General features: G+C 43.6%; 1 protein-coding gene across 1 annotated transcript in view; it reads right to left on the reverse strand.

Annotated features, from left to right (window-relative positions):
• Positions 1-2,525: 2,525 nt before the first annotated feature.
• LOC142765105 (uncharacterized) overlaps positions 2,526-15,459 on the reverse strand; it is a 15,532-nt gene continuing 2,598 nt past the window's right edge. Inside the window, exons 2-7 of the mRNA XM_075865682.1 lie at positions 11,411-11,461; positions 9,635-9,685; positions 6,547-6,609; positions 4,769-4,828; positions 3,878-3,925; positions 2,526-2,795 (exon numbers count right to left, since the gene is read on the reverse strand). Of these exons, the coding sequence (XP_075721797.1) occupies positions 3,921-3,925; positions 4,769-4,828; positions 6,547-6,609; positions 9,635-9,685; positions 11,411-11,461 (230 nt within the window). The 3' untranslated portion in view covers positions 2,526-2,795; positions 3,878-3,920. The remainder of the gene's footprint in view (positions 2,796-3,877; positions 3,926-4,768; positions 4,829-6,546; positions 6,610-9,634; positions 9,686-11,410; positions 11,462-15,459) is intronic.

Raw genomic sequence — 15,459 nt, forward strand, 5'->3', positions numbered from 1 at the left:
CGGGTTACCAAATCATCTCCGAGCAAGCTTCTCAAGCATCATTCCCTTTGTGGATACTGCGGTGATTTTTAGATGCGAAGCAGGTCTTTGACTAGCCTGCGTAACGCTGTCCTGTGGCTCTGCCGCGGTGGTCTAGTGGCTAAGGAACTCGGCTGCTGACCCGCAGGTTGCGGGATCGAATCCCGGCTGTGGCGGCTGCATTTCTGATGGAGGCGGAAATGTTGTAAACCCGTGTGCTCAGATTTGGGTGCACGTTAAAGAACCCCAGGTGGTCGAAATTTCCGGAGCCCTCCACTACGGCGTCTCTCATAATCATATAGTGGTTTCGGGACGTTAAACCCCGCTTGTCAATCAATCAATGCTGTCCCGTACGTCTGCACGAACCTTTTGCCGTAGTTTTTGGAACGATGCCAATAGGTGGTGGTAGTGGTTAGAAGAGAAAGACGGCGCTTAATTTCTGCAGCTCGGTAGGAAACATGGTGTAGTGCCTCTGAGTAGATGAAGTCGCAGCTGTGCATTGAGGTCACTTTCTCCCTCACTCGCAGCTGCTGCCTTCCCCTCCGCCCACTCGCAACACACTTTTCTCTCGCTTCACCCTTCTCACCAACCGCAACGCTCGACCGCACTTAAAAGGGTCTGCGATAAAACTTACACGAAACCCAACCAACCTCCCGTGTCTTTGCGTTTCAAACAAACGTTCACTGGAGCAAACGCTTCATCGAGTTTCGCCTAAAGCCGTTCTTCCAGCACCCGCGTCGCCGCCCATTTGAACCGGGTCAACAGCATGCGCACAGCTGCTGCTTTGCGTCCCATCAGGGCTCCCTTCGGGGAGATGGTCCATGATTTTAGATGCGGAGCATCTAATACTCGAGGCTTGTAGTGCGGCGCCGTCCGCAAGCTTCCTCCTCCTTCTTCCACCATCTGTGCATCCCTTCCTCCTCTACACACCGCGTGCGCTTCTCCTCTTCACGAACATTCGCTAGCTGTATAATGTAGCGCGCATGCGCCATCACGCTTCGAGAACATCGGCAGCTGACGCACGCGCATGCGCCGTCGCGCTTCGAGAACATCGGCAGCTCACGCGCGCGCATGCGCCGTTGCGCTTCTCCCCCTTCTCGAACATTCGACAGCTGACAGTGCATGCGCCGTCGCGCTGTATATATACTCAAGGTCGGCGCTCGCTCGCTCAGTTGCCGCTCGTCGGTTGGTTTGTACGGCGCGTCGACGTCCAAGGTCGCGGTGAAATGAATTCCAACGAATCCACAAACACAATGATCGACGTCCCTTCGACCAGCGCCGCCCTTTCGCATACGTGTGTACGTGTTCACTCATTTAACACCCCCTCCTACAACCACGTTAACCAATTTAGCCATCGACCCAAGTAAGTCGCAATTTAACACCCCATTTCACAACCACGTTAACCAATTTAGCCATCGACCCAAGTAAGTCGCACTTTAACACCCCGTTAACCAATTATATGCTCCGCATCCTCCTCAGTGTTCCCCCGAGGAAAGCTGCGGCCAATTTTTTTAACACAGGACTGTTTTATGCCGGGGTCCACCACGGCTCCGCTGACGTATTTCTGTCAAGGACATGCGTTGTAGAATGTGTCCTAACAGAGTACAGAGAGAAAGAATCGAGAAGAAAAAGTTCCATCGCCGGGCGTCGAACCTACGACCTCTCGCTCCGCAGTGCAAACCACCCGGCCACATAGCGTAAGTTGTCCAGCTTCTTAATGGCGAGTAGTGGCTCACGAAAAAGTGAGAATTGGGACAGTTATTGACGCTCGCTTTTTGTATACTTGGGCGCTCCTTCAGTGCACTTTCTTTGTGTTTGAGCAGCATGCTTTAAGTGTCCAATCTTGACAGTTGTTAGTCCACACTGGTTTTGTGTATGCTCATTTTGTGAGTGCTTTGTGCTTGAAGTGCACGCTGAAAATTTAGAGCTGCTTGCCCCTTCTTCATGTGACAGAGCAATTTGTTGTTGTGGCAGTCATTCCTTCACCATTGTGGCGAAACAATGCAAAATAACCGCTCAACTACCTCTGTGATGACACCTTTCCCTCTCGTGTTATACCGATTCTTACAAAGAAGAACTATCCACGTTTTTTATACTTACAATGGCACTTTAATATATTTACAGTAGTTTTACTTTTTCATCGATACAAAGAACATTTATGGTGTCATCTGCAAATCTTATAAGGCTTGGCTGCGTCCTTGATTTTGTCATACGATTCTGTTTCGTTTTTTTTTTTTTCTTGTGTGACTTAGTAGTCCTATAAGCTGGACGCCACAATATTATGAGAACAAACACTTATTTCCTCATCGAAAAATGCGCTTTTAGATCTTTTTATACAAATATCAGAGGATAAAGGCTGCAGTTGTCTATGTTACAGAACACTTGTGCGTAGTAAACAAGACTTACAAAATCTATCAGCATTCTTCAGCGTTGCATATGTCTTCAAACAACAAAATTCGTGTGTTGCTGTTGTTGGTGTCTGCTTAGAGAAAAACGAAATGACAGCCTTTAATTTAGTTTAATGACATTTATTTGCTCAAAGGTTTCCATCTCATTCAGTGCCACGGAACATTTTAACCAAGCCTTGTTTTCATTTTGAAAGCCAAATATTGAAATTGAGCGTAAGAATGCCAAAATATATTTAGTTGCCTCTGTGATTGAGCTTTATATTATTGCTTCATAAATAAATCACAGGTGTATTTTTTTTTTCCTTCATGGAAAGATAGAAAATATTCCCAGAGACCTTGCATGTATGAGGTGTGCATGGCCTCAGCGGCCTGAAAAGTTGGAACATAAAAGTTTTGTTATATCTTGTCAGCATATTTAGTTCGATGTTTGCATATTTATTCTTCTGGCATGCATTTAAGCCCCTGTTCCTGTGACATATTCATCAGCTTACGATTTAATTTCCTCTGTTTAATAGCTGGCTGCTCGTAAAATGAAACAAGTTACCTGAAGAGGTGATGGCAAGATAGCTATGATTTTTTTTGTTTATTTGGCACCTATACTTCATCATTCTTGTCATAGCAGCAGCTTAGTGGAATTAGTAAAACAAGATGCAAATGAACTTTAGTTTGTAAGATGAGGAGGCAGTCAGTATATTTAATTACATATTGTCGAGATAAAACGTTGTTACAATCACATACTGACAGCTAAAACACTAATTGTACGATGGATCATTCTTGATAGTAATCTCTTTATTTTCTTTTAATTCGTCATCTTCTCTGTGCAAGTAATGCCAGTGAGCTTTAACTGAGAACTCTGCTCACGCTTTCACAAAACAATCATTATGTCATGGAAACATTTAGACCCTAAATTCTGACAACTAACGAATACCACGTCTTGGAAGTCGCGATTTTTGAATCATTAGTATTACAACACGTTCTGTCATATTTACCAAAGACAAAAGGACCTGCCCTGTATCAAATTTTTGATATTCTCCTTGATAGAAGTGTCGCACAGTTGTGGATAGTCCACACTGTGGTAAAGTGCAACAATTCCGTAAGGTTATTTGATAAAGGAGCTCCATTCTACTCCTCAAGTTCTCTAACAAATTTTTATTCGACTGTTCTACTTCACTTTGTCAGCAGCAAAGAAGACAGAAGTAGCACATTAGTGAAGTCATTTTAATGGTATAAATTCAATGATTGGTCTTTTGTAAAGTATTTGCAGTCGTAAAGCTGACATGAGCCCCCATATTTATATTGAAACAAACCTTAATTTATTCACTATACGATTCAATCATAACACATCATGCATGAAAGTTTATTAGCTGAGCTGTAGTAAACTAAATATACTATTTTACTATTTAGGTGCATCTCTCTCTTGCACCAAAATAACAAACATTATTCATATTCACCTGTATATATGGTGCGATCATCGGCGAACGTTGCATGCGGTGATCAATCTGTAATGTTATGTTTGCGAGACAACGCATCTTGTTAGAAGTGTCAATCATAGAGATAGAACAAAGTGCAGCCATTTAACTATAAGCATGCATATACAAGTCATTCAAATACATGAAAAAATACAATTCCATATTTTATAGCTGTTTCATGTGATCGAAACTAGGAGACCATTCGCCTATAGAGCCTTTGAAGACGAATGTTTTTCACACATTGATACTTAACCTACCCGAGTTTAACATTCGCATACAAAAACTTAAATCAAGTGGTTATTCTGAGCACATTATGCACCTTGTAGGCCGGTCCTTTCAGGCAGGACTGTTATAAATGGCGTGCCTTAGGGACAAGCTAATTAAGCAGTCTCTCATTTATATTTTATTTCTGCCGATATAAAAAATCACCGAAAATTATTTGATATAGCACCTTATGTCATTTCTAACAACAATTCTAACACTTTTTATAAAGGTATATTACATACACATGATGATACGGAAACACATACTGCAGAAGGGCAGAGAAACTACCAGCTAAGCATCCCATTCCTCCCCCGAAATGAATTCCTAGTCACCTTCTTGTCTTCTTTTACGAGCATCATGAATGATGTGCGCACGCATGGCAGATGTCGCAGCTTTGTCTTAGCATTAGCAGACATCCATCAAATTGTAGTTGTGCGCAATTTCTGCGGAAATTTACCATTATAGTGACGCCTGGTATATTTTTCAGCACAGAAAAAAACAGAACCTATTTAATTGTCTATATTTCTATATATTTGATCTAAATAAGGGAGATTCACCATCTGTGCACTGACCAAACATGACTGCCCAAACTTATGTAAATGTACTCACCGGCAGCTTGGTCGGTCTGAGCCTTTTGACTGTTCAGTACCGTTTCTGCTATGCTGGCCCCTGTGGAAACATTTAACACGGATAAGTTATTTGAATACGACTGTACTGGCTAAATATACTGTATATACATGCACTTTTTGTAAACTGCTTTCAGCGTTATTTCACACCATCAGATGTATTACATTGTCTCATTCCGCGTTTCCTCCATGCCAAAACAGGGCTCACCTGACCTACAAGAAAACCTACGGTAATATGGCAGGGCTGTTGCAAAGTTTATACATGGTATACATTCTGATATTGTCTTCCATTCGACCATACGCGCAGAGCTGAAATCATATTATACTGCTGACCATCAGTGAACATTCAATGGCGGTTTCTGAACGTTCCCTCGTGATCTTTATGATCAAAATTAAAATACCAAATAGTGCAGATGTAACTTTTTAGAGCTCTTGTTCTTCCTCTGTGTTAATCCTTCCCGTATATGATGTTGGTGTACAGTCAAGCTATCCAGCTTCCTTTGTAAACTGTAAGTTTCAAAAGTTTGCTGTACGTCGCGTCCTTATTCCAGCATTGACTTCAATTGTTATTGCATCTACGCACTTTAAATTCTGTGGATACATGTGCCAAAATCATCAATACAAAGCAAACAAAGTAAGATGTCGTGAAATAAAAAAAAAAGTTTAGACGGCTTCGCACTAATTGTTCCAAGCCTGAACGAAGTGCGGAGCGGGGCAGCTTATTTAATTTTTTTCTTGAGTTTTTCTCTTTCTTCACTCCTTTCATTTTTTTTGCATTTTCATATATGTTTGTCTGTTTTTCTTTACTATTATTTATTTAGAGTTTTCCTCGTATTTTCCCCCTCTTTCAATTTCTCGCTTGCTTCCTTTTTACTTTATTCTTATAGGTTGTTTTAGTTAAAGGACTGCGCATTTTATATCTGCATCAAGACGCTCGAAGAGCAAGAGTAAGTCTACTCCAAGGCGCAAGTGCGCGTTCAGATGGTGGTGGTTTTACTGGTGTTACGTCAAGCGATGACGACGCCATACAACAGCTTCGCCCTCTAAAGTGATCTGAAGATCTAAAGTGACCTAACAAGTAATGATAACACCGTAGTTCTGACAGGTAAAACCCTAGATCAAAGTATCGAAATAACAACTTGGAGACGTATATTCAATAATCGAACAAACTACATTTAGTAAGAGTGAAATAATGAATACGACTGGCACACGATATTAAAAGAGAGAAAATCTTTTATTGTCTTAATGCAGCGTCAATGCAGTGAATGAGCTGAATGTAACTTTCTCGAGAATTTCTCATTTCAGTGCTTTCATGTTAAATGATATTTTATTGTAGTTTTATTATACAATTTTATTTCTTTCAGTTTTCTTGCTAAAAATACTTCTCATTGCGCTCAGGCAAGTAAGGTGATGTTTTCACGCGCTTTCATCTCGTAATGCGACTTGGTAATGCCTATAGACAATATTAAAATATTGCAGCAAAAACTCCTTCTTGGGAAACAGTGCATTAACGCAAAAGCATTGTTTGCAGTTTGATAGCTTCACCACGCCAATCGGCGCAAGAGTTAAGCGGTCACTACAAGCGCACACAGTAAAGATGCGGTAGACTCATAAAGCTGAATAAAGGAACAAAGTATAGTAGAGTATTTCAACAGCGCGCATCTTTGTCGACAAAAATATCCTGCTGGAAAAAGTTAACATGGATTACAAAAGACCGCAAAGTAAGCCATTATACCAACATTGGAATGACAGTATACTCACCTGTAGTTCCGAGTGAACTTACAACATTTGTTGTCCCAAGTGCTGCATGCCCTAAAGTTTTTCCTAAAAGCACATGTACAAACAGACATCAACTGAAGTACTTTTGCGAAAGCTTCGTTGCAAGAAAGTGTTTTAAACATGCCGTATGAGAAATCACGGTATTTCAAGAGCATTTTGTTACTGGAAGTTGATTTTCGGAGTGCTCGCCATTTCCAACATACACAAGAATTATCATCGTTTGTAGAAGACATGCAGTTACTTTTTAGTGGTATGGCTAGCCTTGGTTGTCCTATGGCTATATGGTGCTCAAGAGCTGAACTGAAGGACTCAGCCTAGCACCATAGTCACAGGACCATCACATGCCGCAGCCGCATTTCAATAGAGGTGAAATGCTTGAGGCCCGTATAATCAAATTTCGGTGCCCGTTGAAGGGACGCACAATCAATTGTTATGGCACCTGTATTAACAGAAATCTTACCAATTGATTTGTGGGGTTTAACGTCCCAAAACCACTATATGATTATGAGAGACGCCGTAGTGGAGGGCTCCGGAAATTTAGACCACCTGAGGTTCTTTAACGTGCGCCCAAATCTGAGCACACGGGCCTACAACATTTCCGCCTCCATTGGAAATGCAGCCGCCACAGCCGGGAATCGAACCCGCGACCTGCGGGTCAGCAGCCGAATACCTTAGCCACTTGACCACCACGGCGGGGTCAGAAATCTTACCGGTTAGAGTGTTTAATCACGTAACTGTAATGCGGGAAATGCTGTGAAACATTTATAACTATTTTTTTTCTATCTGTGGTGACTGTGAAGTCGTTCCCACGCAACACGTGCGGCAAACAGAGGGGTTTAGGCGCTAAGGAGAGGTTCGTGTTTGTGCGTCGCGGTGTGTTGAGCAAGCGCGCCCAGCGTGCAAGTATATAAATAATATAAATAATATATTTATATAAATGTTATAGATAATGTAGGTAATGTAAATAACAGAACTGGAAAATATAATAGTATACATATTCTAATTTCGAGCTCTAATTTTATTGCGCATGAAAGCATCAGGGTATACTCAGCAATGTGAACGACTCCATAATCCAGTTTGAAGGCTTTCCCGCTATAAGCTGTGCAACATTCCGGTTTGTTTTTTTTTTAACTCTTAAGTATGATTTGAAGCTATAAATCTTACTCAGATCACAAAAAGACTGTTTGAATATGTCACTACAATTCACGGTCTTTTCATTTACCCCATAATGTAATCACAAGTTTGGGCCAGTTATCGGTTTATTTAAAGAACCCCAGGGTGGTAGAAATTTCCGGATACCTCCACTTCGCTGAACCTCGTAATGGAATTGTGGTTTCGGGCTCTAAAACCACAAATGTTATCCTTACATTATGGCGGGATGCTACTTATCGAATGCAACAAACGACCTCGACAGATCCCGGCTTGTCCTTGTCGAGTGTTTGCCGAGATTGTTAACTCGTCATCAGTTTCGACGAAACCAAGTCTGCGCTGGTGTTTTGTGGCAGCGCGCTATTCTAGATTATATGCTAGTCTTATCGTCCACTGCTCACATTTGGCTGATCCGTTGATAATGTATAAGGACCGTCGCTCAGAACCGCTAAGCGTAAAAAGAATGCAAAGGTGTTTTCATCGAAATAAACACATAGCTACAAAATACCGTGCTGCAATCACTTGAGCTTGCAGGTATAGCGCCGACAGGGGGTAACTGGAATTAAGATTGTTTGCATGCTCCAGAAACAGTTAGGAGAGTGAATTTGTGTGGTCAATAGAACAACACCTGGGCAAATAAGGACCTCTAAACTACACCGAATTCAAAGATGGTCACTTTTCGCGTCATACGGGACATCTAAGGCTTTCACCTTGATAATCTGTTTATGATCTCATTATAAAAGTAATTGATAGCGTCAGCAGGAGGGCTCGGTACATGGTATCCACAAGTATATATATATATATATATATATATATATATATATATATATATATATATATATATATATATATATATATATATATATATATATATATATATATATATATATATATATATATATATGTGTGTGTGTGTGTGTGTGTGTGTGTGTGTGTGTGTGTGTGTGTGTGTGTGTGTGTGTGTGTGTGTGTGTGTGTGTGTGTGTGTGTGTGTGTGTGTGTGTGTGTGTGTCATTATATGGAACGTGCATCGTATGAGATGTTCGTTCTATTTCGCAGGTCAACTTTCAACTCTACTTAAACGTGACTTTCTCCTTCCTAAAACCAATGTCGCACAAGTAATTTTACTCATGAGCAGGGCCGATCAGAATTGTACTGCCGGATCAAGCGTCGTTACACAGTAACATTAAATCGCGTTGAGACCCGATCGGAATCAAGACGATCGTGATCTGAGCATCACGACGTTGCTCCCAAACCACAATTTGAATGACATCAGGACCAAACTTGATCCGGATCAATTTGTAGTGTGCAGCAGCGATGATTTTGGATCGAGATCGAGAAACATGATCCACATCGGCCCTGATCGCTATCAATAGTGCCCGTGTGATACCAGTATAAGGAATTTAGGTTTTTTTGTTCTGCTTTACTTTTCTAACTGCGATGTTTTTCAACGCAACGCCGCCAGTAAGAGCGTGAATACAGGTTCTGCACAACCTTTGCCAAAAATTGTCGCAAACACCAAAGCGCTTATGCATCTACGTCAACTAACCGCCACCGCAAGCATGGGCAGGATCTTTTTTTTTTTTTTTTGGGGGGGGGGGGGGTAGCAGCAAACTCGTGTGGCATCGTGGCTGTGTGAGGTGGCGAGTACTGTGTAGCTTGCGATGGGGGAGACAAGTGCTGATGTCACCGTAGAAGGGCAGGTTCCTTTACATGACCGCAAGGGTTGCTTACATCAGAGGTACAAATGCGAAGAGACCACGATCGTTTAGGTAATGGCGTCACACATTAAACAGCGCGAGAAAGGGCAGCCACTGCTGTTGATATGGTCTTTGCTTTCGCATGCTGTTGAAGTCCAAAGTGTCTCGCTGCCCACTCTGAATTAGAGGAGGAAAAAACGCGGTGCAACCTATATACTCACCCAGATGTTTTGTCCTGGGGATGCGTACACGGGCTTTCCTCATTTTGGGACCTGCAATATCAGTGACACATTCGTGACGTAAATACTGTACTCGCAAAATTATGCACTAACAATGATCGAGCACTGAGCAGGCAACACTATCCCCGACTTCAATCCTTCTTTTCGTTGTCCCTCTTTGCATATTCATTCAGAGTCATATGACAGAGCCATATGACCTTTGGGTCACTTCAACTTATAGCGCGGCACCCGTTCACAATTTCAACACTTTCTCCAAGTATTAATGACCCATTGAAGTTTCATACCATTTAAGATCGAAAACTTTCATCATTATATTTCATGTATAGGTGCTGTTGGGACCCAAAGTTTGCCCCATCCTGCCACTGCCACCGGTTGTGGCGAATGGTATCTGGCGGGTCCCGTCATTCGGATCCGGCGGGGGTGTCATCTTTGGAGGAGATGGCGGCAGCAGTCTCGAGCAACAAAACGTTCATGTCTGCGTACAGCCAGAGTCCTTGAAGGACTCTGGCTGTACTGGAGCATTGAAGGACTCTGGTACAGCTAAAGACATGTCCCACATGGTCTGATGCGAACCGCTCCAGCAGTGCCATCCCGTGCTGCAGCCGCCTCGCGCGCCCGACCACAAATGTCGCAGGTGCATAAGCACCTTTCAGGTAAATGGAGGTTCCAGCACCCCTCTAAATGCTGATCCCTGGGGAAAACTTTCTGACTGACAGGTCCGTGCAAAGTGGCGTCTGTCATAGTGAACTTCTGGACAAAACGTAACAGCACTTCTTGCAAACGTTGTTTAGGAACTACGTATGACCCAGTAGAGGCTGTCAATATTTATGACGTCATGGCGTTTGGTGCGAAAATTCCGAGGTGGCGTCGCCACCCGAATTTTCTTTTCGCGCGTGTTTTCGCTGGTCTTTTCGTAGTAAGAGAGAGTGGGGTTTTCGGCATCGTGAAAGAATCACTTTACATTACGTGAAGAAATTGTTTTTTTTTATGTATAGTGGCGCTTTAAAGGGGCCCTGCATCTCACATTACATGTGCTGTTTTTTTTTTCTTACTTACTGTGGGTCTCGATGTGATCTGCACCACCAGTGACAGCAACGAGAGCAAAACGTTTGATTATTTGATTTGTTGCAGCGTCACATCTCAACAATTTCTGGTAGTGGAAGCGATGTACGTATTATACTGGGTGCGCAGGTGACTGATTGGGAATAAATAATACATTGCGCATGATTACGGTGTACTGACTATATACGGAAGCGTAATTCATGCCTTCTACACCTACAAAAAAAATACACAAAAATGCAAGTCATAGTTTTATATTTGATTTACAACCGACAAAGACAGCTGTCCAGAATCGCGGCAAAGGCCACCATGCAGAGCCATCGGCAACTGGGGCCAATATTGTATTGCACTTGAGCACATTGGATGAAACGTCATGGCGACGGTGATAACGACGCGCTTGTTTAGAGTATATACATGTATAAAGGTGTGTATATCTAAGGGCTAGTTTCCTTTGTTGAATGCAATAATAATCTACTTGAACATATTTCAAAACAGCGCACGACTACGCGGACACAAGAGAAGAAGGGACAAACCACAGCGCTGCGGTTTGTCCCTTCTTCTCTTGTGTCTGCGTAGTCGAGCGCTGTTTTGAAACATGTTCAAGTACCGTCACCAACTGCCCCAGCTTTCGGCCCTTCTAAAGATGTTAATGATTTTTGTTAGATTTCATTATTAGCGAATTTGTGCAGTTGCACTCACCGCGAACTTTCACTCCGCTCCTGAGTTTTACCTTGGGTACCTTCAAATGCACTGAAAAGAATTAAAAATTGTGATTAGCAAAAAGAACCGAAAGAGACAGCATGTGTCTCACTTCGTTTTACGCCGAGAACCCCATAGGCTAAATGTGGAAGGCTTTTGACCCTAGTTTGCTTTTACCCTTAATTATACAAAGTATGTACGGCAGACAGCCTACGCTTCTGGCATGTAAATATGAATTACCTACTGAGTTGCATTAATAAACAGTAATCTCACCAACTAATTAAAAAAAAAGCTTTTTTTTTAGGTGGATATGCGTTTACGCTTATATCTCGCAAACACCCTCGCAAGCACAGATAGAAAGAAAGATGAAAAAAATGCAAGGAAGGTAACCTGGTGGAGGTAACCAGTTTGCTATCCGATGCATGGGCGAATAAATAGGGATCGGAAAGAGGACAGAAAGAGAGATAAAATTAAAGCGAGAAACACACTCGCACCCACACGGACACGCACTCAGGACGTTCAAGCTTCGAAAACCCTAACGTTGATAAAATGGCTACTAATGTGGGAACATCCTTTGAATTGCAGTGCAGGTCTTCCAGACAGAAGCTTTCGGACGCATTCCGACAATTGGACGATCGTCCACGCTCTATACAGATGTTACTGGAACACCGTCCTCGTCTTTCGTCGGCTCAAAAAGCAGTCAAAGCCGTCTTGCGCTTTTTGAGGACTACAGGCCTATGTGAACACCTTTAACTTATGTGTAGTGCCGCCACTGCATGCGCATCAGCCCATTGACTGACAATTTTTATCTATTTCTCTTCTCTTTCCTCTCTCTCTCTCTCTCAGCTTTATGCCCCCTTCCCATTCCCCCAGCGTAGGGTAGCAAACCGGACATGTGCCCGGTCAACCTCCCTGCCTTCTCTCTTGTTATTCTTGTCCTTGTGTGTGTGTCCCACCAGCGCATCCAGCGTTGGAGTTAAAGTGTTAAGCTCAAGAAGTCAAATCCGAGCTTAATAGTTTTTAGGGGTGAAGCACCTTAACATCAAACAATGTTCCTCGTCCATAAACTGCCGTTTGGCATCTACAGCTGATGTAGTGCAGGTGCATGTGACCTAACAAAAACATTTGTGAACAACAAAGATGTTAACAAAAACTGTTAGCCGCGCAACAAAAAATAAATAACAGGTCATGATATCGTGAAAACAATGACATTCAACTATGCATCAATCTAATCGTATAACAGGGGAAAAAGTTTAACAATAACAAAACAAAAGTCTGTTAATTAACCACAACAAACTATAGAAGGCCACAGGTCCATAAGAGCGGCAAAACAGCAGCGCGTAGTAATTTCAAAGGTAAAGGCGCAGCAAACGGCGACCTTCGGAGTTAAAACCATGTCACTTTCGCAAACGAAAGCGGCATGTATTACTCTTAATCATAATGCACGTGATCGGCAGACGTTGGTGTCAGGTCGAAGCTATTCGACAACCATATAGAGCAGCATTCTCGGTTTTACACCAAGCTTACAAAACTTGATTGATTGATTTATTGATTGATATGTAGGACACGTCCCAAAGCCACCATATGATTATGAGAGACGCTATAGTGGAGGGCTCCGGAAATTTCGACCACCTGGGGTTCTTTAACGTGCACCCAAATCTCGGAACACGTGCCTACATCATTTCCGCCTCCGTCGGAAATGCAGCCGCGGCAGCCGGGATCCGAACCCGCGACCTGCGGGTCAGCAGCCGGGTACCTTAACCACTAGACCACCGCGGCGGGGCTTACAAAACTTGTTTTGGGTACAAAGTTGACAAGCTAGATGTAGGCGGTGTTGATGCCTTGGCGCTGACACCCTCGGTTTCTCGTATTACGCGGGGAAAATCTGAAATTTCCGGCTGCGCCACACTGAGTTGAAAAAAAAAAAAAAAACAGGTCATCCAGCTCACCTGACTTACTTCCTCCCCCCCCCCTTTTTTTTAATGCGGGGAAGTGATTATAAGTGAAAAGAAGAGAAAAGTGAGCCCCGTAAATGTCTCTCAGGGGAGGACACCTAAACAGTAGCTCACTAGGGAGGGCGGGTGGAAGAGGGAATAAAAGGATAGCGGAGCATTTCTAAAGGCCTGACCCCACGTATCCATATTGCAGTGCGTCGGCGCGTGCCACACGTGGCCTCCCTCTTCATTGGGAGAGGGCACGGGGCCGCGTCAAAAAGCTATGCGCTGACGCTCTGCAGTGGATGCGTGAACTCAGGCCTACGGTGTCGCGCTTCGGCGTCGGCGCTGTTCACACCCCCACTGCGCATGCTCGCGTCTCGTGCCGGCCCAGGAAGACATCCGCAAACATGTCACTCCCCTCCCCCTCTCTCGCCTCGCAAGGCTGACGCAAGCAACGTCTGGTAGTTAAAAACAAAAAAACGACTGCGCTGCACAATCGTTCACTGGCCACCCCGCATTTGAAGGCCGGGATCGCGCGTTCGGAATTCAGTCAAGGGCGTCTTTACCTGGCTTTCGCTTGACGTTGAAGGCCACGCTTTTCCTTCATTCAGTAATTAGGAATAATAAAGACGAAGTGGGCGTTAGGCAATCCCAAATATACCCAATCACGCAACATTCACACGATACACCCCCCCCCCCTTCCCTCTGCAATCATTTTACTCAAGTTCCACCGTGAGAAGATACGGGCGGCAATTTTTGCACTCCCTTCTTGCTTCAGTTCTTTGAAGGGTACTAGGTTTCTTTTTACAGCGAAATCTGCTTGGATAAATAAAAAAAAACCATCCGGCAGCGGTGTCATAACGGGTCTCCATTGGCTGCGTTATCAATTACATCATTCGCAGCAACGTACCCAAGCACACGCGCCATTGGCTGCGTTGTGAGTTAGCTCGCAGTGTCAAACGCTTGCAAGTGAACGCGGTGTTGCGGCGTCAATGTGATGATTGAGGAAGCTCGTTCACCGGGGTGAACGCCCTCTTTCGGCGGGAGTTTCTCTAGCGGCACTTTGGCTTCGGCTGCGACGTCTGTGACCGCCTCTTGTTCGAGAACAACCACTACGGTTAACGCATTGCGAAACGCATTCGACCACTTATTACACTCTTCCATGACCGTCATCGCGCGAGGCACAATGTGGGGCATGTGAAAAAACACTGTGGTAAACCCAAGCCACACGTGTGTCTAATCTCATTAAGAAGCATGAACATGTAACCAATAATTGTAAAGGGCTTCAGTGCAGTATTAGGTTGAACCCACTGCTAAACACCGGGGCCGAACGCTTCATAGTTTTGTATCAGCGCACAGTGTTTTATTGAAGTCTGTGTAAAACTGCATCTAGCATTTGTATAAATTGTACTGACGCAATTTCAAAGATTTTAGTGTACAAATGTAAAAAGCTTATTTAACCAGTATACGCAGGCACTATAGTGTCTGCGTATATAGTGTCTGCGTATACTGGTTAAATAAACTTTCCTTTGCCAAACGCCACAAGCATTGTCTACCAGAGGTGGATACTCGTCTGCATGCGTGGTTGGGTAATGTCACGAATGATTTATAAATCATTCGTGACATTACTGATCATTCCGTATAGCCGTATACGGCTATACGGAATGATCCCTGGTGCCTCGCTGACTCGTCAGTATTCACGTCGTGGAGATACGTGGATTTTAGGGGTGAAACTCCTTATGGTCTGGGGCAGTCCCGCATCGCTCCGGCCTAGCCAGCCCAGCATATATCCACAGACAGCCATATATAGATAGATAAACGAACAGACAAACGGATGGTACACCATCTCCCACTAAAAGGAACCACGAAGAGATTCGAAGCAGCGCTGGTGTTCACTTGTGTACCATCTGTTGTTTCCAAGTATGTCATTTGTGTGAGGAGTTGTGTACATGTTGTGAGCCGCTTATATAACCTCCCCTCCCATTTTTGTGTATTGTCGCGTGTGTTCCGCTAAGTGAACACCCAGCGCTGCTAGGAGAGTGCAATGGAACGAGCGCTCACAGCGTTATATATACGAGTTCACAGCTGTGGCGGAGAGATAATCGGGAGAGG

This window comes from Rhipicephalus microplus, chromosome 6 (genome assembly GCF_043290135.1).
Source record: "Rhipicephalus microplus isolate Deutch F79 chromosome 6, USDA_Rmic, whole genome shotgun sequence".
Lineage (NCBI taxonomy): Eukaryota > Metazoa > Arthropoda > Arachnida > Ixodida > Ixodidae > Rhipicephalus > Rhipicephalus microplus.